The sequence below is a fragment of the Protomyctophum bolini genome (genome assembly GCF_963924005.1).
Source record: "Protomyctophum bolini genome assembly, chromosome: 2".
Lineage (NCBI taxonomy): Eukaryota > Metazoa > Chordata > Actinopteri > Myctophiformes > Myctophidae > Protomyctophum > Protomyctophum bolini.
The window spans coordinates 44,376,765-44,403,676 of record NC_137863.1 but is presented as its reverse complement, the minus strand read 5'-3'; the positions used below and the strand labels follow the sequence as shown (position 1 = coordinate 44,403,676).

The window sequence follows — 26,912 nt, the reverse complement described above, 5'->3', positions numbered from 1 at the left end:
TGTATAAACGTATGTTTTCTCATGCCAATAAAGCCCTTTGAATTGAATTGAGGTGCATCGACTAAAGAAAGAGAACTCGTGAAATAAAAGAGCTTTTATCTATATTATTATTATTAACATGTCAGGGGAGAGTAGAGAGGCGGTTCCCTTTGACGACCTGCTGACAGTGGAGATCCGTCACTCCTTGTCCACGTGTATTTGCAGTGAGTGAATTACAGGGTGTTGGGGGTCAATGTCAAGCTCATAACTGTTACGAGCAGTGTGTGAGCAGTGGCACAAGTAGGGTGTGTGTGTGTGTGTGTGTGTGTGTGTGTGTGTGTGTGTGTGTGTGTGTGCGTGTGTCTGCGTGTGCGTGTGCATGGCGTGTAGGAGGGGTAATAAAGCGAACGGCAGCAGAGGTTGGAGCGTCAAGGTCTTAACTTGCTCCGAGGAGGCCTACGGGCGATATATATACGACTTCCCTTGACATTTTCTACAGCGTGGCCCGGCGTGGCGCGGCGGCGGCGCGGGGGGGAGGACTGTCAAAATGGAGGAAGCTCCTTGTCTGGGGCCATTATTGTAGAAAGGGAGGAGGAGAGGTGCAGGGGGAATCGATTCACCTGTAACAGAGGCCACTGTTGACATGATATTAAATGACCTGCACCCCCCCCCTCCCCCCTCCCCCTCGATCTGCCCCGCTGAACACAAGGACCAATCGTCTCGTATAGTCAACTGCAGACAAAAAGGGGACTAGAGAGATGGATGGACCTGACAATCCCAATTTCGATTTAAAAGATTATATATGGCCCCTGAGAATTAAGCCCTGTAGGATTTTTTGGAATTCGGGAGGCCTTGGCTCATAGCCCAAGTAATTACACAACTGAAACAACTGAAATGGGTCCCTGCAGTTAAACTTGTCACACACAATGTCATGCAAGAGTTCATGCACTGCAGTATAAGTTCTCTAAATATATATATATAAAAATAATTTCACTTTTGAAAAAAATAATTAAAGGTTTTATGACCTCAATTACACCCAAAAAACCCTGAACTTTGAACATTCAGTGGATTTTCTGTGGTCTGAAGTTTTCTTTGGGGTTTGGAAGCCTCTTGAGCTACAATGAAAACAGGCAACACAGTGAAAACAGTGACATCTGCTGGCAAATCCCATTGACATATATGGGATTTGCAGGCTCTTACATCACAAACTGCCGGCAAATCAGAGCACCTGTTTGAGCCAGAAAACCCCAGATCACAGAAAATCTATACTGAATGTTAAAAGTTCATGTTTTTTGGGTGCAATTGAGATTAGAAAACCTAAAAAAAAATAAGAACAATTCCAAAACCTTTTTTTTAAATGTCACAATCCCTTTAAAGAAAGTCTATACATACCGTCGACGCAGGACGGAGCGGCTCTCGTCGTCCCCGCCACCTGTCCGGGGAAACAGGAACATTTGACGGTCTGGGACCGCTCCTCAATCTTGTTCTTGTTGCAGCAGCGGTGGGCGGCGATCACCTCGCAGGTCCCCGCTTTCACATGCACTGCATGGAGACACAGATAAATACACATGAATGGTTTAACCCATTCTGACCTGAGATCAGATTCATACGAGGTTTCCACTACTGGACACACACTGGTCTGATTATAACCCATTCTGACCTGAGATCAGATTCTAAAAAAATGTCAGTCGTTCTTCGATTTTTCAAAAAATAGCAGACCTACAAGCTCGTAGCGCGCCACTCGGTGGCGCGCTACGAGCTTGTAGATCTGCTATTTTTCAATAGCTAAAGCATAACATGATGCCAACACCAAAACGGGTTCCCGTTCAGAATGGGTTAAAAAAAAACAAAGGAATGAGGAATGTGTGTGTGGTGGTAATAGTGTTTCTCTCTCAGCACTGGCAAACAAAAGAGTGGAGACAAACAAATGAGGTGTAAAAAAAATGGAGTTGGTTTTAGACTAGCTATTCGTTTTCTGTGTTTGCACTGTATTCATCTTTGCCAGTAGTGGATAGTGCAGGGGTATAGGCAACCTGCTGCTCTAGGGCCGCATGTGGCTCCCAGTTGCTTTGGGCAAAGAAGTATTTTGAGAGGTTTTCTTTTTCTTTTCTTTACATTTTAATCATAATTTATTGTTGTAGTATATAGGTAAGTTATTCTTTCATTTTGATATTGCAAAACAATGTTGCCTATACACCATATAAAAATAAGAAACACATTTAATGAAGGAAAATACATAATGTATTAATGCTAAGATATTACTTTGTTTGTTTTCACCACCAAATGCTGCTGGCTATTACTGGTATATTTGCTTTGATAAAATAAAATGACATGTAAACATTGAAAGAACAGAAAACTCACACATAATTAAAGTTTTCTTTGTTAAAGCAAACATATCAGAAACTAGAACTGCACTCTGCCGAGTGCATACTTGCTTGTTGCACACTAGTAGGCCATAAATGGCCTACTAGTGCGCAAGCAGAGCGCGCAAGTACTTTCGACCGCTGGAAACTATCACATCTCAGTATCTCTGTGAAGGAACGTTTGAAATGTATAATCATTACGTGTAACTATTTGCTACCTAACTACTTTTTTACAGAAAAATGAATCATTGATATGTGATGAAAAAAAAGGTATATAAACTGGTATATAAACTAAAATATATTATACAGTATAATTATTTTATTACTTATTGTAAATTGTCAATTGTTTTAAATGTATTTCATTTTGTACTATAGTGATATTAATACTAAATCATGATCAGAGTCTCTAACTTCAATTTCTGTAATAATACTTTCAAATTTGTAGAAATATACATGATCTAAAATACTTCCGAAATCTGTAGTTGGATTTGTATCTCAGTGATGACGTAAGAGAAATGGTCATCTGTGTAATCTGGTCCCACCAGATACCACATTACGTCATCGTTGAGAGCTGGGACCAGAGTACACGGTGTGTATATGTATGACTAGCTCTCAGTGATGACGTAAGAGATATGGTCATCTGTGTAGTCTGGTCCCAGCAGACCAGGCACAGATTTACAAATTACAAATCACATTACAACTACATACAGAGTATGTAGTTGTAATTTGATTAGCAGTATACTGTGGTTACTTGGTTCCAAAAAGTGAAGCCAAGTTTTTTTCAACCGTAAGTCTGTGCCTGGTTTGCTGGGACCAGTTACAACATTACGTCATCGTTGAGAACTGGGACCAGAGTACATGGTGTGTATATGTATGACTAGCTCTCAGTGATGACGTAAGAGATATGGTCATCTGTGTAGTCTGGTCCCAGCAGACCAGGCACAGATTTACAAATTACAAATCACATTACAACTACATACAGAGTATGTAGTTGTAATTTGATTAGCAGTATACTGTGGTTACTTGGTTCCAAAAAGTGAAGCCAAGTTTTTTTCAACCGTAAGTCTGTGCCTGGTTTGCTGGGACCAGTTACAACATTACGTCATCGTTGAGAACTGGGACCAGAGTACATGGTGTGTATATGACGTAATGTTGTAACTTGTCCCAGCAAACCAGGCACAGACTTACGGTTGAAGAAAACTTGGCTTCACTTCGAAGAGACCAAGCGAAATGATTACTTGCGCGCTCTGCTTGCGCAAGTAATAACCGTGTGTCTTTATCTTTTCTACTATCTTCTGCCTTTATATGAAAAATAGTAATAGTAAATAGTAAGTGATGACGTAAGAGATATGGTCATCTGTGTAGTCTGGTCCCAGCAGACCAGGCACAGATTTACAAATTACAAATCACATTACAACTACATACAGAGTATGTAGTTGTAATTTGATTAGCAGTATACCGTGGTTACTTGGTTCCAAAAAGTGAAGCCAAGTTTTTTTCAACCGTAAGTCTGTGCCTGGTTTGCTGGGACCAGTTACAACATTACGTCATCGTTGAGAACTGGGACCAGAGTACATGGTGTGTATATGTATGACTAGCTCTCAGTGATGACGTAAGAGATATGGTCATCTGTGTAGTCTGTTCCCAGCAGACCAGGCACAGATTTACAAATTACAAATCACATTACAACTACATACAGAGTATGTAGTTGTAATTTGATTAGCAGTATACTGTGGTTACTTGGTTCCAAAAAGTGAAGCCAAGTTTTTTTCAACCGTAAGTCTGTGCCTGGTTTGCTGGGACCAGTTACAACATTACGTCATCCTTGAGAGAGTACATGGTGTGTATATGACGTAATGTTGTAACTTGTAACTTGTAACTTGTAACATTACGTCATATACACACCATGTACTCTCTCAAGGATGACGTAATGTTGTAACTGGTCCCAGCAAACCAGGCACAGACTTACGGTTGAAGAAAACTTGGCTTCACTTCGAAGAGACCAAGCGAAATGATTACTTGCGCGCTCTGCTTGCGCAAGTAATAATGGTGGTCCCTTATTGGCCAAGGGGTGCCACCAACATACATACCCAGGCCATTTTGCTCAGACACATACAGTATGACGTACTTTCTCCATTCATTGTCAATGGCATTCAAAGTTTGTGTTCAGACAGAGTCTCTAGTCTACACTATAGCTGTTTAGGGGCTATATAGCTGCCCCTCAAAAATACATACAGATTCAGACACGTCAACAGACCAGCATAATAAATCAATGGGATGTATTTTTGTAATGAAGTGATAACCTTAGAGGAACTCCATGGGGTTCAGGGTTGTTGTCGATATAGTCTGCCCTATCCATCTCCACTGAAGCAGCAAAGTAGGCTAGTCTGCGACTCACTTCTTCCCACATGAATCTCCAGTGTTCATGCTCAGAATGCTCAGTAATACACTGGGGGGCTTTCCTTTTCCCACCACTTATGTATTATGCATAAAGAGTCAAGGAGGCTGTGTTTAACCCATTCTGACCTGAGATCAGAGGTTTCCACTAGGACACACACTGGTCTGATTAACCCATTCTGACCCGAGATCAGATTCTAAAAATGTCAGTCGTTCTTCGATTAAAAAAAAATAACAGACCTACAAGCTCGTAGCGCGCCACTCGGTGGCGCGCTACGAGCTTGTAGATCTGCTATTTTTCAATAGCATAACATGATGCTGACACCAAAATGGGTTCCCGTTCAGAATGGGTTAAAGATGAGAGTACTACATACAGTAGAGAATACACAGTGTACACAGCGGTGAGAATGGTCAATAGAAATTGCATCATGGCATGACGGTGATTCATACTATGGTGAATCATCAATTTGGACCCAGATATACTGAACAAGGCATATAAGCTATTTAGCCCGTTGTTTAACCCATTCTGACCTGAGATCAGATTCATACGAGGTTTCCACTGGACAACACACTGGTCTTGATTAACCCATTCTGACCTGAGATCAGATTCTAAAAAATGTCAGTCGTTCTTCGATTTTTCAAAAATAGCAGACCTACAAGCTCGTATCGCGCCACTCGGTGGCACGATATGAGCTTGTAGATCTGCTATTTTTCAGTAGCTAAAGCACGACATGATGCTAACACCAAAATGGGTGCCCGGTCAGAATGGGTTAAAAAGACCCAAAAGGACTCTTTCTGTATTTGGAACAACCACATGCAATGGACATGTTATTTTATTATTAACCCTTAACCCTATGGTAGGTGAAATAATGCTATACAATTACAGCGGCTTCATTCTGATTTAGTTGGATCAAATATCGATAACACTGTCTGTTTTATATTCATTACATCGTTACCCAGACTTATCTCAATTCAAGGAGCATCATATATTTGCACGACACGCACGCGCGCACGCACACACACGCACACGCACACACACACACACACACACACACACACACACACACACACGCACACACACACACGCACGCACGCACGCATGCATACACACACGGCTCAGGGTATAGCATGCCTGCAAAAAAACACACATTTAAAAGTTTCAGCATTCTTCTCAGATGAGACTTAATTATGTGTGTAAAGATTTTCAATTTGTGACTCGACGTGAAAATGGATTGAAATGGGCTTCCATCTTTCCCATTACTTAGCAATCCAGGAATCTCATCTACAACATTAAAACATTTTGCCTCCCAATCAATAGGGGTTCTTCACATTCCAACAAAAGGCCAGACAACAATTGCCGATTGACTGCCTCTCAGCTAACATAAGCGTAGTGATGCACAAACAGGTCAGGGTCCTTACCGGTGGTGTGATTATCTTTAAGCCACCAGCACGCCCTCGGGGTCAAAGTTAATTTCAAAAGTTGGAATTGCTTGGGTAAGAATATTCAAACTTTGTTTAAGCTTATGTGTGCGTATGAGAGTGGGGCGATTGGCAATTGCTATAGTGCAGACAAGGAATAAAAGACCATCTCTCCATTTACCCAGTGGCTGACAAAAGAAAAGAAAGGGGGGGAAAAAAACGAAACAAATAAATAAATCGAAACGTTGCCATTTTTTTACTTGCACCTTGGCTGATTAAAAAGGCTTAGACTGTCGCTCCAGTGCCTTCCTTTCCTCCTATCATAAAGTGCCTTTGGTGCCAACATCTAAAAGCCAGGTGAACAGGACAGGACCGAACCAAAGACGACAACAATGAATAATGTACTTATTTTTAATCCTTTCAAAATAATTCCATTTGACCCGTTTGACTGACTTTTTCTTCTCTCATTTAAAATCTCCCCTCAGCCATGACTCAGCTACTGTATGACTGCCAGAGTGGCTATGTGAGTCATGCCCCCACTGTGGAAGGAGAAGAGAGAGGGTCCGAGACAGACGGACAGGTATTTGGTATGTAATGTTTTTGGCTGGGGAAACCCCGAAAATGCTTTTTGCGAAGTTAAAAAAATAATAATAATAATAATAATAATAATTTGGGGACCCCCCAAAATAAATTTGGGACCCCCCCCCGAAAGGCGTCGCAACCCCCAGGTTGAGAACCCCTGGCCTAAAGCAGGGGTATAGGCAACCTTTATTATCAAAAGAGCCTTTTTTTTTTTAGCCCCAAAAAGTATTACAATTCTATCTGGAGCCGCAAAATAAGTTTGCTTTAATAAAGCAAACTTTAATTATTTGTGATTTTTTTCAGAAAAACCGAGTGGCCCAGGAAATCAAAACCCAATGCATTCTCCCATAGGCATTTAATTTATTTAAAGACGGTTACGCCGCGGACAAAGCCAACTCGGATCGTGACAAATCATGACAATGAACACAATGTTTTGGGGCCGATCAAATCATTAGAAAGAAGAAAAGAAAGTCAGGAGATCGACAACACTATTTGTTTTGTTTTTCGTCTTATAAATTATTTGATCGGCCCCAAAACATTGTGTTCATTGTCATGATTTGAGTTGGCTTTGGGAGTGCCTATGGGAGAATGCATTGGGTTTTGATTTCCTGGGCCACTCGCTTTTCTGAAAGGGGGAGGGACTGCGGCGCTCTATAGGAGCCAAAAGCGGCTCTGAGATGCAGGTTGCCCTATAACCCCTGGCCTAAAGTTTTACCTCGCTTGAGACTGTCAACTCATTATGGGGGAGGAAGAATACGTGACTGGTCACGGTGTGTGTGTGCGCGTGTGTGTGTTCGTCCATCCGTGCTTGCGTGTGTGCGTGCGTGCGTAAGTGTGTGTGTGTGTGTGTGTATCTGAAAGACCTTTTGTGAGCCCGCTGATTGAAACTCAGCCCCGCAGGCCAAGGGCAGCGACTCCGGGCCTGGACCCAGAACCACCACGCTGTGTGAGCAGGACCAAGAGGTCAGAGAACTGAGCAAGTGGGGTGATGGCCTCTCTGGTAGTGATAACTATACCCGTATCTGTGGGCCGACAGTGGAAGCTATATAAGTCCTCAAATCTTTCACCCTACTTACCCCCCGTTCAGACCCGAGATCAGATTCTAAAGATGTCTTCTACACATCCTGACAGTTTTCTGAAAAAGCTATATGTTTCCATGTCAGTGGTTCTTCGATTTTTCAAAAATAGCAGACCTAATTGTACAATTACATCTACAAGCTCGTAGCGCGCCACTCGGTGTAATTCAGTCAGACAACTCACGAATAGATTTACCAATATTTATTACAGAATGAGTAACAAGTGTGCATATTATGATATTTGACTTGGCTCGAGCGCTGTTCATGCAGCCTGAACTGAGACAAGCTGGAGTTGGAAATACACTGTTTTCAACGAGGGCGGCGCAAATATAGAGCTATTTTAAGCATGTGTGCAACATGACAACTGTTTTAAAGTATTGTACAGTAACAACTAAAGTCTCTTTAATGTTTATGTTGTACGATTACTGCAAAACAATAAAGGGATTTAAAATCATTAAAGCTATATGGGCTGTTGCCTGCTGAGTCCAATGCATTTCTGCCGGTCCAGGACTTTTCCCAGTTGGTTGTTCCCCATTCTCAATAGAAGTCTATGTAGGAGAGCCGCCATTGGACTGAAGCCCCATGAAGTGAACGCAGTTTGCGTAACTCTGTCTACAGTATATCTAAGCCTCTGCCACACGGTAACTCTGTCATTTCTCAACCGTTTCGGACGCGGGCCGTGTTCCTGTGGGTCTGGAACTTCCGGGGGGCCCCCCACACAGAGTTACACCACTAACTTCACACAGGTGTGATTTTTTTTAATCAAAAATGTGTTAATAGCACAGGCAGACTCTTCACATACTAGAGCATATCTGGAATTAATGTCAGAGCTTAAATCGACAGGTAAAGAAATAAATGCTTAAACATCGGTGTAATGTTAGAGTCCACAGCAGAGAACCTTTCAGGCCTGTTTTCTCAACTCGCTGTTTCTCTGCAAGACATTACTCTATAAGCCATATCTCCAAAACGGGTGGGTCAAACTGAACAACCAATGTCAATTTGAAGCTATATGCTTCTCTGCTTTCACAAGACATGAAAAAACGAAAAATAAAAAAATAAATTCAATGAAACGGTCACACTCGAATGCAGTTCAGCATTCAGTTTTGCCAGCAGCAGCGTGTGGCTGAAAAGCAGAGATCCCGTGTAGTAGCTACTAGGCGCCATTCCATGCCGCTATATGGTGTTGATTTTGACAGCACATTTTGATTTTAGTTTAGTCATTTAGTCTTTGGAATGAAACTTTTAGTTTTGGTCATATTTTAGTCACCTGGAATGTTAATTGTTAGTCTAGTTTTAGTCCACTAAATATCACAAGATTTTAGTCGACTAAATCTACAGTTGATTTAATCACTAAAAATGCATTTTGGCATGCAGGCCTTGATGGCGCCGTAATGGCTGATTTTAGACTTGGTTGCGTGCTGAAAATAACACACTGCGAGCCAAGGAGACCAAGGTAAACTAACCGAGGTCCTTCCACACAGAAACAAGGCTTTCAGAATAATACACTGACTTGACATAGTTCTATGGACCAACAGGAACACACAGCAAACACAAGGCTTAAATAGACAGGGGTATAACAGGACACAGGTGAACTCAAAATACAATCAAACACAGGATAGGCTAACAGGCAATATCACACAGGTGCACTAAACGCAACAATAATCAGGTATAGGCAAGACGGAACAGGGAACACCAAACAAGGGGAAGGGCAGGAAGGCACAGAACAACACTACAAAATAAGATACACAAAGGCAAGGCAATATAACAGCAAACCAAAACCGCAACAGAACAGAAACACAAGACCAATACAGAACACATACTTAAATGCCAGAAACATATCTTAATAAGTCCATGACCGATACAGAACACCTATCTATAAATGCACCAGATCTCTGTATGTCTGTCCTTGTGTGTACGTCTGTAATGCACGTATAAGTCGAGAACCGACTTCAAATTCGACACGCACGTTCCACGCCCCCACAGGGGAGTGTGGAAAGCAGTGTCGAGTCGGTCGGACCCACAGTTGTCCAGAACCGTTGTGAAGAACAAAAGGCCTCTCTGCCCGGGCTCTGGACAGGGGCCCTGCCCTGCAGTGTCCATATATGGAGCTGGCCCTGTTCTGACATTACAATAGGTAATGTTCCATCCATGGCCCTTTTTCACAGCCCGCAGAGGGGAGAGTCTTTGAGGCAAAAGGTCAGGGGCTTCTCGGCCTGCATGGGGCCCATATTATGACCCACCTCTTACCAACCCATTTTTCTAGTCTAAACTGGCTCTCCGGGTAGAAGACATAGTTAAACAATTGAAATGGCCGGGGGTTGACATTGTAAATGCAGCCTTGCCCTCAATGCCCTCAGTATAGTACCTGACGAACTACCTCAAAAAAGTGACACCCTGCAGCCCACAGCCACAATGCTAGAGGGAGCGTGAACAACGATCTGGTATACCTCCCACTTTCAACACAAATATGGGTAAATTCTCCTTCTACAGCACGGACACCCAGGCGTGGAATAATATATGCCCTGACCCTCTCCCTCAAAAAAAATGCAGATCACTTTTAAAACAGGCCTGAAAATCCACCTTTCAGCAGGCCCAATTAAGGGAGAGGAAATGATCACTTCTCCTTTAAACAGATGATCTCCCTCCCCCCCCCCTTCCATTTTCACACTCTGTACATAGTGTTTTATTTTCTTCCTGAAATTATATAGTTTTTGAATGTCTATGAATTGATTACATAGGGGCCTAAATGGAAACATTTTGTGCTATCCCTTTTGGAATAAGTGTTTGACTGTAGGCCTACTCTGACTGTACGCTGTTTATACATTTATGTCTAATAAACTTGAATTGAGGAATGGAACTGCGGGAAAAAAATCACCCCATCCCCTCCACACACCATAGAGTAAAAAATAGCAGATCTGCAAGCTCATAGCGCGCCACCCACCGAGTGGCGCGCTACGAGCTTGTAGGTCTGCTATTTTTGAAAAATCGAAGAACGACTGACCTAGAAACACATAGCTTTTTCAAAAAACTGTCAGGATGTAGAAGACATTTTTAGAATCTGATCTCAGGTCAGAATGGGTTAAAAGGATATAGAGACTGAACCGGCGCGACGGCACCAAATCTCCGTGTCCAAAATGCGGACGTGCAAACGGGCGCTCAATGTTAAAGCCCCAGCTGGCACGGGGTTTCCTAGTCATAACTCCACGGGGTCCTGCCCTGCAGTCCCACCTCTTACCACTAGGGCCCACTAGGCTTCAACGTTGGAGTAGAGCTGCACACTGGGGGCTTGCCTGCCTTTGCCTGCCACACACAAGCAGACATGGTTTATGTGGCGTTAGCGAGGATGACTGCAGGTGCCGTCACTAAAGGTAACATCTTAACCCATTCTGAACGGGAACCCCTTTTGGTGTTCAGCATCATGTTATGCTTTAGCTATTGAAAAATAGCAGACCTACAAGCTCATAGCGCGCCACCGAGTGGCGCGCTACGAGCTTGTAGGTCTGCTATTTTTGAAAAATCGAAGAACGACTGACATTTTTTTAAATCTGATCTCAGGTCAGAATGGGTTATAATCAGACCTAGTGTGTGTCCAGTGGAAAACCTCGTATGAATCTGATCTCAGGTCAGAATGGGTTAATGCATGGACAGAAGCTGTCTGCATTCTTTGGCCTATAGTGTGCGTCCAGGCAGCTGTGTAAATGGCTCCCAACACCTGTGATCAATACTCTTCACTTAAAGCACTTAGGGCTGCCATCGGTTAGCATCACCACCAGTCGCCTGCGTCAGCAAGGAGCATAGGTGGTGAAGTGAGAGAGAGAGAGAGAGAGAGAGAGAGAGAGACAGAGAGAGAGAGAGAGAGAGAGAGAGAGAGAGAGAGAGAGAGAGAGAAGGATCCCGAGAGCGCTAATGAGGACTGGCATGAAGCCTGACCCATGCGTGAGCCGATCAATAACACTCTAAAACGCAGCTCACTCCCACAATAATATTCATTGATTCCTGATTGATAAGTGCCAATGTGGAATTAGGAAAGGATAAGAACTTTAGAAGATGCATGCTGCTATAAAAGGATCAGAGAGAGAGAGAGAGAGAGAGAGAGAGAGGACATACAGACAGACAGACAGACAGACATGCAGACAGACAGACAGACAGACAGACAGACAGACAGACAGACAGACAGACAGACAGACAGACAGACAGACAGACAGACAGACAGACCTTCATTTACCCCCCATTGATTGATTGATTGATTGATTGAAATCTTTATTAACAGTTTGCAGAATTACAGGACATTTCAAGCACAGACTCAATACAAAGACTGTTAACTGTGAGTGGACGACCCAATTAAACATTATTACACTTGTTTACAACAGGGTCCACCCAATTGTTCAATTCATCAAAACATTTAGAGACGTACAAAATAGACACTTCTATGTAGTTAAAGAACAGAACAGGAATTCATCATAAAGGAAGCAAAAGGGAAAAGAAACATATACAGTGAGCTATACCTATGTGCAACTTCCCATTGACAGCCCATTAAAAAAAAAGTCTTATTTAATTGTATTAAATAACGTCAAACTCACCAACATTGCAGCTGTACGAAAAGCTTGAATTGTCGTCTTACTGTGTGCCTAACTGCCTAATAAGGATAGACACTAATAAGCTATATAAGCTTCCGCCTATGCCTTTTCGATCACCTTAAAAGAACTGTTTAATTTGTAATGTCTCTCTGAAAAAGGGGAAAGATAGAAATAAACTATTCATTCGTTCCCTATCTGCTAAGTGTTTGTTTCATAAAAATCCACCGTAGGCATGTTATATGAGCTACTTCCTGTCAAGAAATTCCTTGCAGATGATTATTTTTTTTAAGTGTCAGAGTTTGGAAGCACTCGTTATCAGTAACGCAACCACCTGCTGCTGCCTCCTGCATGATGTGCAAATTCTAAACAGGTGGCACAGATGGGCTGTTGAGTGATAGTCAACGAGCACTTCCAAACTCCAGCAAGTAGAAAAAAATCATCTGCAAGGAATTTCTTGACAGGGAGTATAGCTATACTAGCTCATAACATGTCTACAGTGTATTTTTTATTAAACAAACACATTGCAGAACGAGGATAATTCAAGCTTTCCGTTCGGCTGCAATGTTGGTGAGTGTTTGTGTGTGTGTGTGTGTGTGTGTGTGTGTGTGTGTGTGTGTGTGTGTGTGTGTGTGTGCGCGCCTTGGGATATTATTGCCAACTCATTGTCCTTGTATTTGGAAGTCTGGGCCATGTCCATAAACTTGTGCTCAGGGGTCTGTCTATCTGGAGAAGTTTCATTTATCCTTATGGTGGCTTAAAGAAGTGTGTGTGTGTGTGTGTGTGTGTGTGTGTGTGTGTGTGTGTGTGTGTGTGTGTGTGTGTGTGTGTGTGTGTGTGTGTGTGCGTGCGTGCGTGCGTGCGTGCGTGCGTGCGTGCGTGCGGGCGTGCGCAGAGCAATACATGATTATAGCCAGTGCTTTATATTATAACAGCTCTATTATAATAAACAAAGTTCATCTTATAATTCAAATGTAAAGGATACAAAACAACAATCCTGACAAGCAGTCACCTCCTCCTCAAAACCAATTCAGAAGACGTGTCATGTACAAAGTAGTACATGTCAAATTCGATGAACTTCGCGGGAGCATTTTGTTGTTTTTGCATTAATACAGTGATTGGTAAGGGGGTTTAGTTCTGAAAATGGAAAAAAAATATATAAACCTGTCATTTCCTGTCAGGCTATAGGGCATTTATAAATAAGATGTGCTCAGAGCGAACAAAGGGAACATTTGATGGATGCACTTTCCTTTCACTTGGCTTATTTCACTTGTCACATTGCTGAATGCACTCTCTATTTGACTTGATGTTCAGTACATCTTTCATGATGAGTTTTCTAACATGACAACTGGAAGACTTTGAAAGAGCACCCCCCCCCCCCCTCCCCTTCCCTAATAGTGTTTATGGAGGAAATTTGCATTTGTGATGCGTTTTGGCAGATGGGCGGACTCTGTCACACTTATTCTCTTTCCGTATAGCTGACATTATGCAACTGCTACATAAAGCTAGCATGGAACATGGAATTATTGTATTTTCTTTCCTCTAGCCTCTAACCCATTTAGACCTGAGGACGATTCTTCAAATTGCCTTCTAAATCCCCACAGTTCTCTCACAACTGAGTGGTGCAGCCCCCCCCCCCCCCCCCCCCCCCCCCACACACACACACACACACACACACACCTCTCTCTCTCATTAGCAGGCAACATTGTAGCACTATCAATTCAATTCAATTCAATTCAATTCAATTCAAAGGGCTTTGTTGGCATGAGAAAACATACGTTTACATTGCCAAAGCAAGAAAGAACAATACAACAATACAGCAATACAATCAAAACAAAAATGATGTACTTTGATGGTCAGAATCTTCAATAGATCAACTTCTATGTACCAAGATCACTCGATGCAGGTATAGTGCAGGAATATACACAATGATTAGTCTTTAGGGTGGTTGTGTTCCATTTGATATCCTTCTCCTATCACAGCAACTCACAAATCTTGCTGCTGTGTTTGCACATTGTTGTACTTCGCCCAGCAGATATGGGAGTGTTTTGTCATTGGTCATGTTTTCAAAATCTCCGTGTGTGGTTGTAATCGGTGGGAAGTACAGTATGTGTCTCTGATGTCTTGGTACAATGGACAGATGGTTAGGAAGTGTAGCTCGGTTTCCACTTCGTTTAGTGTGCAGTGGGTGCATAGTCTGTCTTCTCTCGGGATACAGGTCTGCCTATGACGGCCTTTCTCCATTGCGAGACTGTGCTCACTGAGTCTGTACCTAGTTAAGATTTTTCTTTGTTTTGGGTCGGTCACGGTGCTCAGGTATTCTGCCACTGTGTATTCTCTGTTTAGAACCAGATAGCATTCTAGTTTACTCTGCTTTTGTGTTGCTTCTTTCCAATGTGTCAGATAGTTTTCCCTTTGCTGTAAGTGCTCTCTTTTTTATTTTGATTATGAGTGGGTATCGTCCTATCTCTCTCTCTGTTTCTGGCGCCCCCTACTGGTACCTGGTACTATAGTCATATACTGGTGCTCATGACCATAATGGGTACATCACCACATGGGTACATACTGGTGTACACGGACATTGCTGGTTGTAGGAGAGTGGTTGCACCGCTCAAAAAACCTGTTGTTTCTATGTCAGTGGTTTTCAAACATTTTCATGTCAAGGACCCCCCTCTGAAAATATGATGTCCAGGGACGACCCCCCCCCCCCCCCCCACCCAGAATCAAATATTTCAGTTAAAACGTTCGCTCTGAAAGAATATATATATTCAAAGATTTGCGCCTGCACATATTCACCATTTTCTTTTTTTGAGCTTGTAGATCAGCTATTTTTTTCAATAGCTAAAGTAATAAGTAATAAGTAATAGCTAAACGTAAAAAATGCTTTTTAAAACACCAAAAAGGGGTTCCGTTTCCGTCCTGAACGGTCTATAACCCATTCTGAACGGGAACCCATTTTGATGTTATGCTTTAGCTATTGAAAAATAGCAGATCTACAAGCTCATAGCGCGCCACCGAGTGGCGCACCACGAGCTTGTAGGTCTGCTATTTTTGAAAAATCGAAGAACGACTGACATTTTTAGAATCTGATCTCAGGTCAGAATGGCTTTAATCAGACCAGTGTGTGTCCAGTGGAAACCTTGTATGAATCTGATCTCAGGTCAGAATGGGATATAAGCCAGGAGGGAGGAGGCATCATCAGGAACAACACAACACAACAACAACACACAGCCGCTGCTGCTGCAAGCTGTCAAGCGTGTGGCCGTGTGCGTCAGCCTCACCTGACCAGTCAAGCACAAGATACAGTTCCTGGAGCAGCCATGGCAGCATGAAAAAGAGTCATGATGCTGCTCAGTCTATAACCCATTCTGACCTGAGATCAGACTTTAAAAAAATGTCTGTTTGAAAATGACAGTTTTCTGAAAAAGCCACGTTTCTATGTCGATTTTTCAAAAAAATAGCAGACCTACAAGCTCGTAGCGCGCCACTCGGTGGCGTGCTATGAGCTTGTAGATCTGCTATTTTTCAATAGCTATAAAGCATAACATGATGCTATATAACACCAAAAGGGGTTCCCGGCCCAAAATGGGATAAGGCTTATGGCTGACGATGACGAATCACAATCGGAGTCAGAAATACTTTATTTGCACCCAAGTGTCTCTCGGACGAGACGTTTACTGTATGCTGTGTGTATAGTTTTGTTTCAGCTGTGCAAATATATGGCGAATACATACAGCCAACTTAAAAAAGAAGAAAAAAAAACGCAGCTTGCACCGATCCACAGTTTGCACCGATCCACAGTTTGCACCGATCCACAGTTTGCACCGATCCACAGTTTGCACCGATCCACAGTTTGCACAGATCCACAGTTTGCACCGATCCACAATTTTCACCGATCCACAGTTTGCACAGATCCACAGTTTGCACCGATCCACAATTTTCACCGATCCACAGTTTGCACAGATCCACAGTTTGCACCGATCCACAGTTTGCACCGATCCACAGTTTGCACCGATCCACAGTTTGCACCGATCCACAGTTTGCACCGATCCACAGTTTGCACACACTGGCAACGCTGAGTCCAGTGGTGGAAAGTAACTAAGTACATTTACTTTAGTACTGTATACTTAAGTACAATTTTGAGGAATTTGTACTTTACTTGAGTATTTAGTTTACCTCTGCTCCACTGCAAATAGTGTACTTTTTACTCCATGTCACGACTACGGTCGTGTGTGGTTATGATTAATTATGAGTGTTATGATTTATGAGTGTTATTTTGGATTATAAATGTATATATATGTTTATTGCTAATAGTATATATATATTTATATGGTGGTATATTGTTATAGTATATATATATGTATGTGGATTATCTTAGGCCTAGATGTCTTCTAATATATATATATATATCTATATCTGTGCAGCAGTTGTTATGAACCTGTATTAGACTAACTCTCCTCCCATGCAGAGTATACTAATGGGTCTTCAGACAGACTGATTGTCATCAGCTGTGTGTCTGGGGTAACCCTGTTGGCCATGACCATGGAGGTCTGATCAACCTCCCTGATTGGCTGACGGTCACGTGAGCGAGCTAGCGGCCGCGGCTCTCTCACTACATAGCCCATTCATGCCCAGCCCAGCGCTGGGGAAACACTTCTAAGGTCTTTCCCCCATCCGTCGTACTACTGTCGCCAACTGTTTTCGTTTTGTCCTTTAATTTGTGAAGTTGAACCTTTGTTTGTTTAGATAAGTTTTCCCTTCGGAAAGGAATAACTTTAGTTTTGTTTTGTGATCCGGTTTGTATTAATTTGAAGTTGAAGAGCCATTTATTTTGTACTATTGTTAATTATTATATTTATTCACTATACTACTGAATAAATACTTGCATTAAGGCCTTGGTTTCCGTTTCTCCTACCTATCTTACATTACCTTTTACCCCTAGACATATGGTTTTGTAACATATTTGGGAGCTCGTCCGTTTCAAAAAACAAATTAAGGATTCAGTTGTTCAGTTGGTTATGTTTTTTGTTTTGCTAGTATTTCTTTTGGTGGTAGACGGATTGGGGAGTATTAATGGTGAGTATGTTGCTCGCACCAGTTTGAGTAACAGATTTTGTTGCGGTGGTATGGCCTCTGATGACCAGGGTGCTAGTACGGATGTCCTGTCGCTTGAGGAGCTACAACAGTGCTCATATTGGGAATTGTACAGTATTGCCAAACAATTTAACGTTCCTTTACCGCACGGTACCAAAAAGAAAGAGGCGATTTTCGCAGCTGTCTCACGGCAGTTGCTTTCACAGGGAGTCATTACGATGCTGTCAGATGAGAGTGAGGGGGGAGACGTATCACTCATTGTCGCAGAACCGAGTTCCAGTGGGGCCAATCAGTCTGACACTACGGGTGTGTTAGAGCAGGGCGAGGATCCCGCGGGGGACCCGTCTGCTCAGGCCCCACATGATTACCCACGGGGCACTGGGGGGAGTCCTCAGGACATAGGGGGGGTTCTGCGCCTCCGGGAGCTTGAGCTGGAAATAGCACTAACAACGCTGAAGAGCGAGGAGTGCAAACTACAGCGTCAGAGACATGAGCTCGACATGGCACGCCTGCGAGGCCAGACCTACCCCGACGAGGCGTCCGCAGGGGCGCCCGCCTCCCAGCAGCAACACGGGTCATCCCCAGGTTCCAGAGGAGTGGCAGCGTTCGACATAAGCAAACAAATCGCATTGGTACCTGCGTTCAAGGAGGGTGAGTTGGATAACTACTTTTGTGCTTTTGAACGAATTGCTGGTGCTGTTAAGTGGCCCAGGGAATTCTGGAGTTTGCTACTCCAATGTAAGTTGACAGGTAGAGCACAGGATATCTGTAGCGCACTCACGGTGGATGAGAGCCTATGTTATGATGTCGTAAAGGCGGCTATCCTTAGCGGTTTCGAAATGGTGCCTGAACATTATAGGCAAAAATATAGGGCCGCTCAAAAATCCTCTACTCAAACGTTTGTGGAATTTGGCCGTGAAAAAGCCACATTGTTTAGGAAATGGTGCAACGCGAGCAACGTACACACTTTTGAGCAGCTTACTGAGCTGATAGTGATGGAAGATTTCAAATCATGTATCCCAGATCGTATTGTTGTCTATCTTGAGGAACAAAAGATTAACTCAATTGCTAAAGCCTCTGTGAGGGCCGATGAATATGATCTGACGCACCGGTCTGGTGTTTCTCCGGTGCGTAGCGGGGAGGGTCTGTTTAACATGCAGAAAAAACAGCACAAATTGTCACAGCCGAAAAGTCCACCGAGGGGCGCAAGTGCAGCGCCTGACAATCGTGCTTGCTTTTACTGTCATGAAATGGGCCATTTGGTTTCTCGTTGCCCTAAAGTACAACATAAGCAGCAGAAAGAGAATGGAAATGGAAATGTGTATTCAAAAAAACCAAAGGGTGTGGGGTTTGTGCATACTATTCCTCGGTCTGCTTCCGAGACAGCTATGGCTGTCCGGGCGGAGGTAGAGGAGTGTTTTGATCCCTTTATTTTGCATGGCTCAGTCTCTCTGTCTGATAAGGAAAATGAGCGCGTTCCTATCACCATTTTGCGTGATACAGGCGCCTCACAGTCCCTTATTTTACAGAGTGTACTGCCATTTGCGGAGAATACCTTTTGTGGTTCCGATGCATTGGTTTTGGGCGTGGAAATGATATCCTCTCGCGCTCCATTGCATATGATCCACCTACGCTCTCCACTTGTTTCTGGTCTTGTGCAGATCGGGTTACGTGAAAGTTTACCCATTGAAGGTGTGGGGATGATTCTTGGCAACGACATAGCTGGGGAAAAAGTGTTTGCGTCGCTAGAAGTGGTTGAAAAGCCTGTGGCTAACGTAGCTATGCCTGTGCTGGGAGCCCCACCCACTGTGTTTCCGGGTTGTGCTGTGACTCGCGCACAATCGAAAAAGTTTGATGACGAGGCTACGTTGTGTGACACTTTCTTGTGTGCCGAGCGACCAGTGGGTGATGCCCCACAGACACCGCGTAAGCGGGCTAGGAAAAGCTTGCTGGCTACTAAAAGTGATTTTGGGTTTGATATCGATAGGGAAACATTTGCGCATGCGCAGAAGCACGATCGCTCTCTCTCTGTGTGCTGGGAGGCAGTTACCAAGGTGGGTGATGCTGCTGTGCCGAGTGCATATAGTGTAGAGGATGGCCTCCTTGTGCGTAAATGGTTTCCAGCGGCTATCGGTGACTTGAAATGGAATGTGGTGCGTCAGGTTGTGGTACCTCAGGGTTTCCGTTCCCAAATTCTCAGTCTGGCTCACGAAAACATTTCTGGCCACCTGGGCATTCGTAAAACTTATGACCGCATCCTACGCTATTTTTTCTGGCCGGGTTTGAATGCGTCTGTTACTGACTTCTGCCGCACTTGTCATGTGTGTCAGATGACGGGGAAGCCAAACCAGACTATTCCGCCCGCGCCGTTGAAACCGATCCCTGCTGTGGGTGAACCATTTGAGCACATCATGATTGACTGTGTCGGTCCATTACCGACCACAAAATCTGGTCACAAATACCTTCTTACTGTAATGTGTAGTGCAACGCGCTACCCAGAAGCGTTCCCATTACGCACACTAAAAGTGAGACCAGTTATTAAAGCGCTTTCTAGCTTTTTCTCTACTTTTGGTTTTTGCCGGTATCTTCAAAGTGACCAGGGCTCAAATTTCATGTCAAAATTATTTGCTCAAGTTGCTTCCACCCTTGGCATAGAACACAGACACTCTAGCGCTTATCATCCTGAGTCCCAGGGCGCGCTTGAGCGGTTTCACCAGACGTTGAAAGCGATGATGAAGAAATACTGTCACGAAACTGGTAAAGCCTGGGACGAGGGCTTGCCTTATCTTATGCTGGCAGTAAGAGAGAGCGTACAGGAGTCGCTGGGGTTTAGCCCAGCGGAGCTGGTGTTTGGCCATACGGTGCGCGGGCCGTTGCGTGCGTTTCGAGAGGGCTTACTAGCCAACGCAAACTCGCCGGTGACTAATGTATTGGATTTTGTTGCGGGGTTTCGCGAGCGATTGCACAAGGCCAGACAGATGGCTAGCAGCTTTCTGAGTAAAGCTCAAGGTAAAATGAAGGCATGGTTTGACAGGAAGGCTGTGCATAGAGTGTTTGCTGTGGGTCAGAGGGTGTTGGTGCTGCTCCCACTGCAAAGCTCAGCCTTCCAGGCCAAATTCAGTGGTCCTTATGTGATTGACAAAAAAATAAGTGAAACGGATTATGTGATTTTGACGCCCGATCGTCGCAAAAAGACAAGGGTTTGTCATGTGAATATGCTCAAGCCGTATCTGGCTCGCACCGAGTCAGATACTCCTGTTATTCCCGCAGTTGTCGCCTCACTTTCTGCAGCAGCGCCGTCACTTTATTCCCCTGAGAGTGATGGGCTGCGTGTAAAAGGTTCGTCTGGGTCACGTCTACAGAACTCTGAAATATTGAATGATTTACCGGGGTATTTAAAACATTTGGGTCCCCAGGCGCAAGCAGACATTATTGATTTGATGGAAAATAATGTGAATCTGTTTTCAGATAACCCATCATGCACATCAGCCCTTTCTCATGATGTAATTGTACAGAAGGATTGCCCTCCTATTAAGCAACATGCCTATCGGGTTAATCCAACCAAGCGTGCTTTACTACGAAAAGAGGTTGACTACTTGTTAGAGAACGGGCTGGCTGTTCATAGCAGCAGTGCGTGGTCTAGTCCCTGCTTGCTGGTGCCTAAGGCTGACGGGAGCCAGCGGTTTTGTACAGATTTTCGTAAGGTTAACAATATAACGCAGGCTGACAGTTATCCGCTCCCGAGGATGTTGGATTGCGTGGATCGGGTGGGGTCTGCTAAATTTGTAACTAAATTGGATTTGCTAAAGGGTTATTGGCAAGTGGCTTTGACACCCCGTGCATCAGAGATCAGTGCATTCGTGACACCAGACGGTTTATACCAATATACAGTGATGCCATTTGGCTTAAGAAATGCACCAGCGACATTTCAAAGATTAATGAATAATGTACTAAGAGGCGTGGACAATACAGAGACTTATTTGGACGATGTTGTGGCATATAATGATACTTGGCTTGAGCATATACACACTTTGAGACAGATTTTTCAGCGGTTAGGAGAGGCTAACCTGACATTAAATTTGTCAAAATGTGAATTTGGTTGTGCGACCGTAACGTATCTTGGGAAGCAGGTTGGTCAGGGCCAGGTACGTGCTATTAATGCAAAAATCCAGGCTATTCTAGAATATCCTGTGCCAAGGACTAGGCGTGAGCTCCGCCGGTTTTTGGGCATGGCAGGTTACTACCGGGGGTTTTGCAAAAATTTTGCTGCCGTCACTGCGCCGCTGACTACGCTGACTAGCGTCAAAAGAGTATTTATCTGGTCGCCTGCCTGTCAGTTAGCGTTCGAATCCTGCAAGGCTCTCCTCTGCAGCACTCCAGTCCTGGCTGCGCCCGACTTCACCAAACCGTTCAAGCTGGAGGTGGATGCCAGCGCCTGTGGGGCCGGTGCTGTTCTGCTCCAAGAGGATCTTCAGGATATCGATCATCCCATCTGTTACTATTCAAAGAAATTTAATTCAGCGCAGGGTAACTATAGTACCGTTGAGAAGGAAGCTCTCGCCCTGTTACTTGCATTACAATTTTTCGAGGTATATGTTGGCTCAAGCCCGTTGCCTATTGTTGTCTATACTGACCATAATCCCCTTGTGTTCCTAAGGCAAATGCAAAATTCAAATCAAAGACTGATGAGATGGTCCTTGATGCTACAGGACTTTGAAGTGGAAATTCGCCACAAGAAGGGGACGGACAATGTCCTTGCGGATGCCCTTTCCCGGGTTTAAGGTGCTCTCTTCTTTGAGAAGAAGTTATTTGGGGATATAACTTCTTTTCGGGAAGGGGGGTGTCACGACTACGGTCGTGTGTGGTTATGATTAATTATGAGTGTTATGATTTATGAGTGTTATTTTGGATTATAAATGTATATATATGTTTATTGCTAATAGTATATATATATTTATATGGTGGTATATTGTTATAGTATATATATATGTATGTGGATTATCTTAGGCCTAGATGTCTTCTAATATATATATATATATCTATATCTGTGCAGCAGTTGTTATGAACCTGTATTAGACTAACTCTCCTCCCATGCAGAGTATACTAATGGGTCTTCAGACAGACTGATTGTCATCAGCTGTGTGTCTGGGGTAACCCTGTTGGCCATGACCATGGAGGTCTGATCAACCTCCCTGATTGGCTGACGGTCACGTGAGCGAGCTAGCGGCCGCGGCTCTCTCACTACATAGCCCATTCATGCCCAGCCCAGCGCTGGGGAAACACTTCTAAGGTCTTTCCCCCATCCGTCGTACTACTGTCGCCAACTGTTTTCGTTTTGTCCTTTAATTTGTGAAGTTGAACCTTTGTTTGTTTAGATAAGTTTTCCCTTCGGAAAGGAATAACTTTAGTTTTGTTTTGTGATCCGGTTTGTATTAATTTGAAGTTGAAGAGCCATTTATTTTGTACTATTGTTAATTATTATATTTATTCACTATACTACTGAATAAATACTTGCATTAAGGCCTTGGTTTCCGTTTCTCCTACCTATCTTACATTACCTTTTACCCCTAGACATATGGTTTTGTAACACTCCACTACATTCATTTTAAAAACATTTCGGGCCATTTGAAAATAGCCGATGCCATTTGAAATTAGGCGATGATCACAATGCGTCGCGATGGCATTGTGAGCTTGTAGATCAGCTATTTTCAAAAGATTTGTATAGACATTTGAAAGATTCTGTATAGCAAAAAAAAATTTGAGTACTTTTTCCACCGCTGATTGAGTCGCATATACTGGACACAGTGTTAATCTGAGTTCCCAGAGGTTTTATTTTTCTACCACAGTGCAATGGGATGCACAGCACGGTGCATTGCAGGCCGGGGGTGCTGTATTTGTAAGCATAGGGTATAATTATAAGACACTGAACCCCTAAATTGCTCCCGATGTGCAAGTTGGTGCCTTTGCAAGGTTTCTGGTATATAGGACGTAAACACGTGATTCCAACCAGTTCCTTTCCCCCTCCATCAGGATTACTGTGCGAGGAGTCGTGAGCTTGCTATTTTACGACTAATCTTCCCCCTTGGCAGACTCGGCAGACCCCCTGTAGTTACTCTGAGGACCCACTAGGGGGTTCCTGGTACGCCCAGTTGAAGATTCCCCTGCATTAGAAACAATGCCTCGGAGCTAAAGGGAAGATGCACGAAAGAGCACAGTATGATTTCTTTATTAATGACTTGCATCCTGCAGTACAGCTGTGGAATCAATACACAGCGAATCACAGACGCGGGCTCTAATCCATTTATATGATTATCAGCTTCGTACGCCTCCGCGTGTCCCTGTGATCACTCACGCAGAGCGAGAGAGAGAGAGAGAGAGAGAGAGAGAGAGAGAGAGAGAGGAGATTGTGCAGGAGGACAAAATCTAAGCTTTTTTGAAGAAGTACGAGAGAGAGAGAGAGAGAGAGAGAGAGAGAGAGAGAGAGAGAGAGAGAGAGAGAGGCGAAACAATTATTCAAGCATTCACGCACCAATTTACAGCATGTCGGTTATGAAATTGTCGCAGGCTAATGACGAACCTGCTGCATGCAGGCCACGTGGATGCCAAGAGGAAAGGGCTCAAACAATCTCACTTGACACAGGCCTCTGCTAACCAGCGATGCGGGAGGCGACTCCGGCTTGCATGGAAAAAGGTGCCGTCGAATTAGCGTCAAATTAAATGCCATTTCCTGACTGTCTTGTCGACACGAACAGTAGCCGTGTCTGCCTGACAGGCAACCAAACTTCTTTGTGTCCGCTGAGGCGCAAAAGACTCGGGAGTCTGGCTTTCAGCGGCTTTTCCGCCACACAACATAAGAGTGGGAGAGATTTCCCCAGTCCAATCTTATACCTCGTGCATGTTGCTGTTGTTTTCTTTCTTTTTGTCAGGTTGTAAACTTGACATATACAACAGGCCCGTTTTTTATTAGCGACCTAGCAAATGGAAGTCTGACCATACTGCCTAAGTCTGAACCACTCGTGTATAGGCAATGGCGTAGTAGTAGCGACCTAGTCTACCCTATAAGCGTCACGATCCGTGACATGAGTTTGGTTTTCATGTTTTCCAGTTATGGTTTGTGTTTTACTTTTCTGTTGTGTTCCTCTGATTTATATTATACTTATATGAAGTATTGTGTTCTTGTTTTCCTAGTTCCTGTTTGAGTTTTGCTTTACCCTTGTGTGCTTTTACTGTGTAGAATTGTTCATAATGTTTCCTGTCTGTCTTGTTACTGTTTGCCTCCCTTGTCAACCTGTGCTGTGATTAGCCTAGTGTTTCCACCTTGTCCTGTTTGTTCCCCAGCCTATCACAGTGCTGTTCACCTGTGCCCTTGTGTATTTATACCCCCCCTGATCCCAGTGTTTCCTTGCTAGTTCATTGTGGTATGTTGCGTGTGTCTTGTCTTGACACCTTTTGTGCTTCCAGTGTTTTTGTTTGTATTCTATAGTTCTTTTGAGTTATTAAACCTTTTGAAATGACCTGCTCTGCCTCTGCCTCCTCCTGCATTTGGGTCCTATACAAACTCTCCTGACTTGAACCGTGACAATAAGCGCACGGCGGAAGCCTCGATCTGCACCCAGACCAGTGAGAACCCACACTGCAACGCAGAGCTAACTGTAGAGGAGGAAAGCCATAACAAAGCCATAACAAAACACAGTGATTTTAACCAACAAAAGAATGTTGCAAAACGAACGAAAAACAACGGCCTGACGAGGTTGTGACAGAGAAACGCGCACGTTACAAAGAACAGGAAACCTTTTTTTTTCAGTCCAACTTCGCGAGGGAAGATCAAACCGCGGAAAACGGAATCACAGTCAAAAGTGGCTGTGGTCCCGCAGACCAGGGAAACACCACCGATACACACATATACTGTACATACATTTCTCCACAAGTTGATGATCCGTTCAGGCGCACGTGACACAACCCCCATCATGTGCAAGAGACAGCAGACTAATACAGTGCATGAATAATTCTACTGTACACCGACTGCAGCCATGCAGCGTTCAGCTATAAAAGCAGCGACATTCATTAAGAAAGGATACGAATAGGGGGGGGGGGCAGGCGATATAGCTCAGTTTCTTCATAGTGCACAATGAAGAGTGTCAGGAAACAGAGAGTTGGGGAGTGACATGCATAAATAAGGGCCCGCCGGGCTTGGGAATCAAATCCAGGACTCGATGTCAGGCATCAGAGAGTCATTCAGAAACGGGTCTCACGGTATTTCCCGTAGGTGGAGACGACATATCTGCGGTTTAAACCCGCACCTCTTCTACTACAGTGAATGGAAGAGTGACTGATGTTATAGTCTAGCCTCAAACGTTGCTCTTTTGCCTGCTTTTTACTAACACTAACATTACAAAGATGCTCCAGAACATCGGGATGAACCTGTGTGTAGTTTATGGCTGCTCCAACAGTATAGTAGCAACATAAAAAAAATATATATATAATAATATATATATATATATAATATAGTAATGGTTGAGACAAAGCAGTGAAAGGTCCTGAAAGATACATAACGTCAGTCTTACCCAATACCCAAACTTTCTGTTTTATGAACACAAGGCTGCTGTACTTTATACCTCATACTTTAAATGCTTAGCATGAGACCCATCTGCTCCGGACATATACGGACGCACACGCACGCACGCACGCACGCACGCACGCACGCACGCACGCACGCACGCACGCACGCACGCACGCACGCACGCACGCACAGCCTCTTTCAGAGTCACGGCATAAAAAAACTGGCAGCTGTATAGGTGCGGCACAGGAAATAGAGCCCTTTCATTTGAACGCCTCCAAACCACGGCATGAGGAGGTATACTGTGGTGTTTGCTTTATGATGAAACATCCATTCCTCAGCCCCTTATGTGAGCAATGCAGAGGTAATGCTCTATAGACCTGTGTTTAATTGGATTATGGAATTCAGAAAAAGATTGACTCATTTTCTCCCCATGCTGTATAAACTTGCTGAGCCATGACAATCACGGCCAGCCAAGGAAATGCCCGGGAAATAAACCCACATCAGAGTGAGGGCAATACACGCAAACACGCACGCAGAGCTATACTAAACCTAAATGGCATTAGGGCTATGGACCAGAGCTATACTAAACCTAAGAAGTCATGGCAGAGCCTTAATGCAGAGGCAGCAAGGGCATTAGGGCTATGGACCAGGGCTATGGCATTAGGGCTATGGACCAGAGCACACTGAAAATGGCCGATCTACAAGCTCACAACGCCTCGCTCTGTTTCTTAAATTCTATACTATACTATAGGGACATTTGGCCCTCACAAGTATAGTAATAATAGTACACACACACACACACACACACACACACACACACACACACACACACACACACTCTCTCTCTCTCTCTCTCTCTCTCTCTCTC

At 43.8% G+C, this 26,912-nt stretch overlaps 1 protein-coding gene across 1 annotated transcript in view; it reads right to left on the bottom strand.

Moving 5' to 3' along the window:
• Positions 1–26,912, bottom strand: part of tafa3a (TAFA chemokine like family member 3a) — a 158,693-nt gene that overhangs the window by 9,308 nt on the left and 122,473 nt on the right. The window contains exon 3 of the mRNA XM_080785986.1: positions 1,372–1,521. Within this exon, the coding sequence (XP_080642112.1) occupies positions 1,372–1,521 (150 nt within the window). The remainder of the gene's footprint in view (positions 1–1,371; positions 1,522–26,912) is intronic.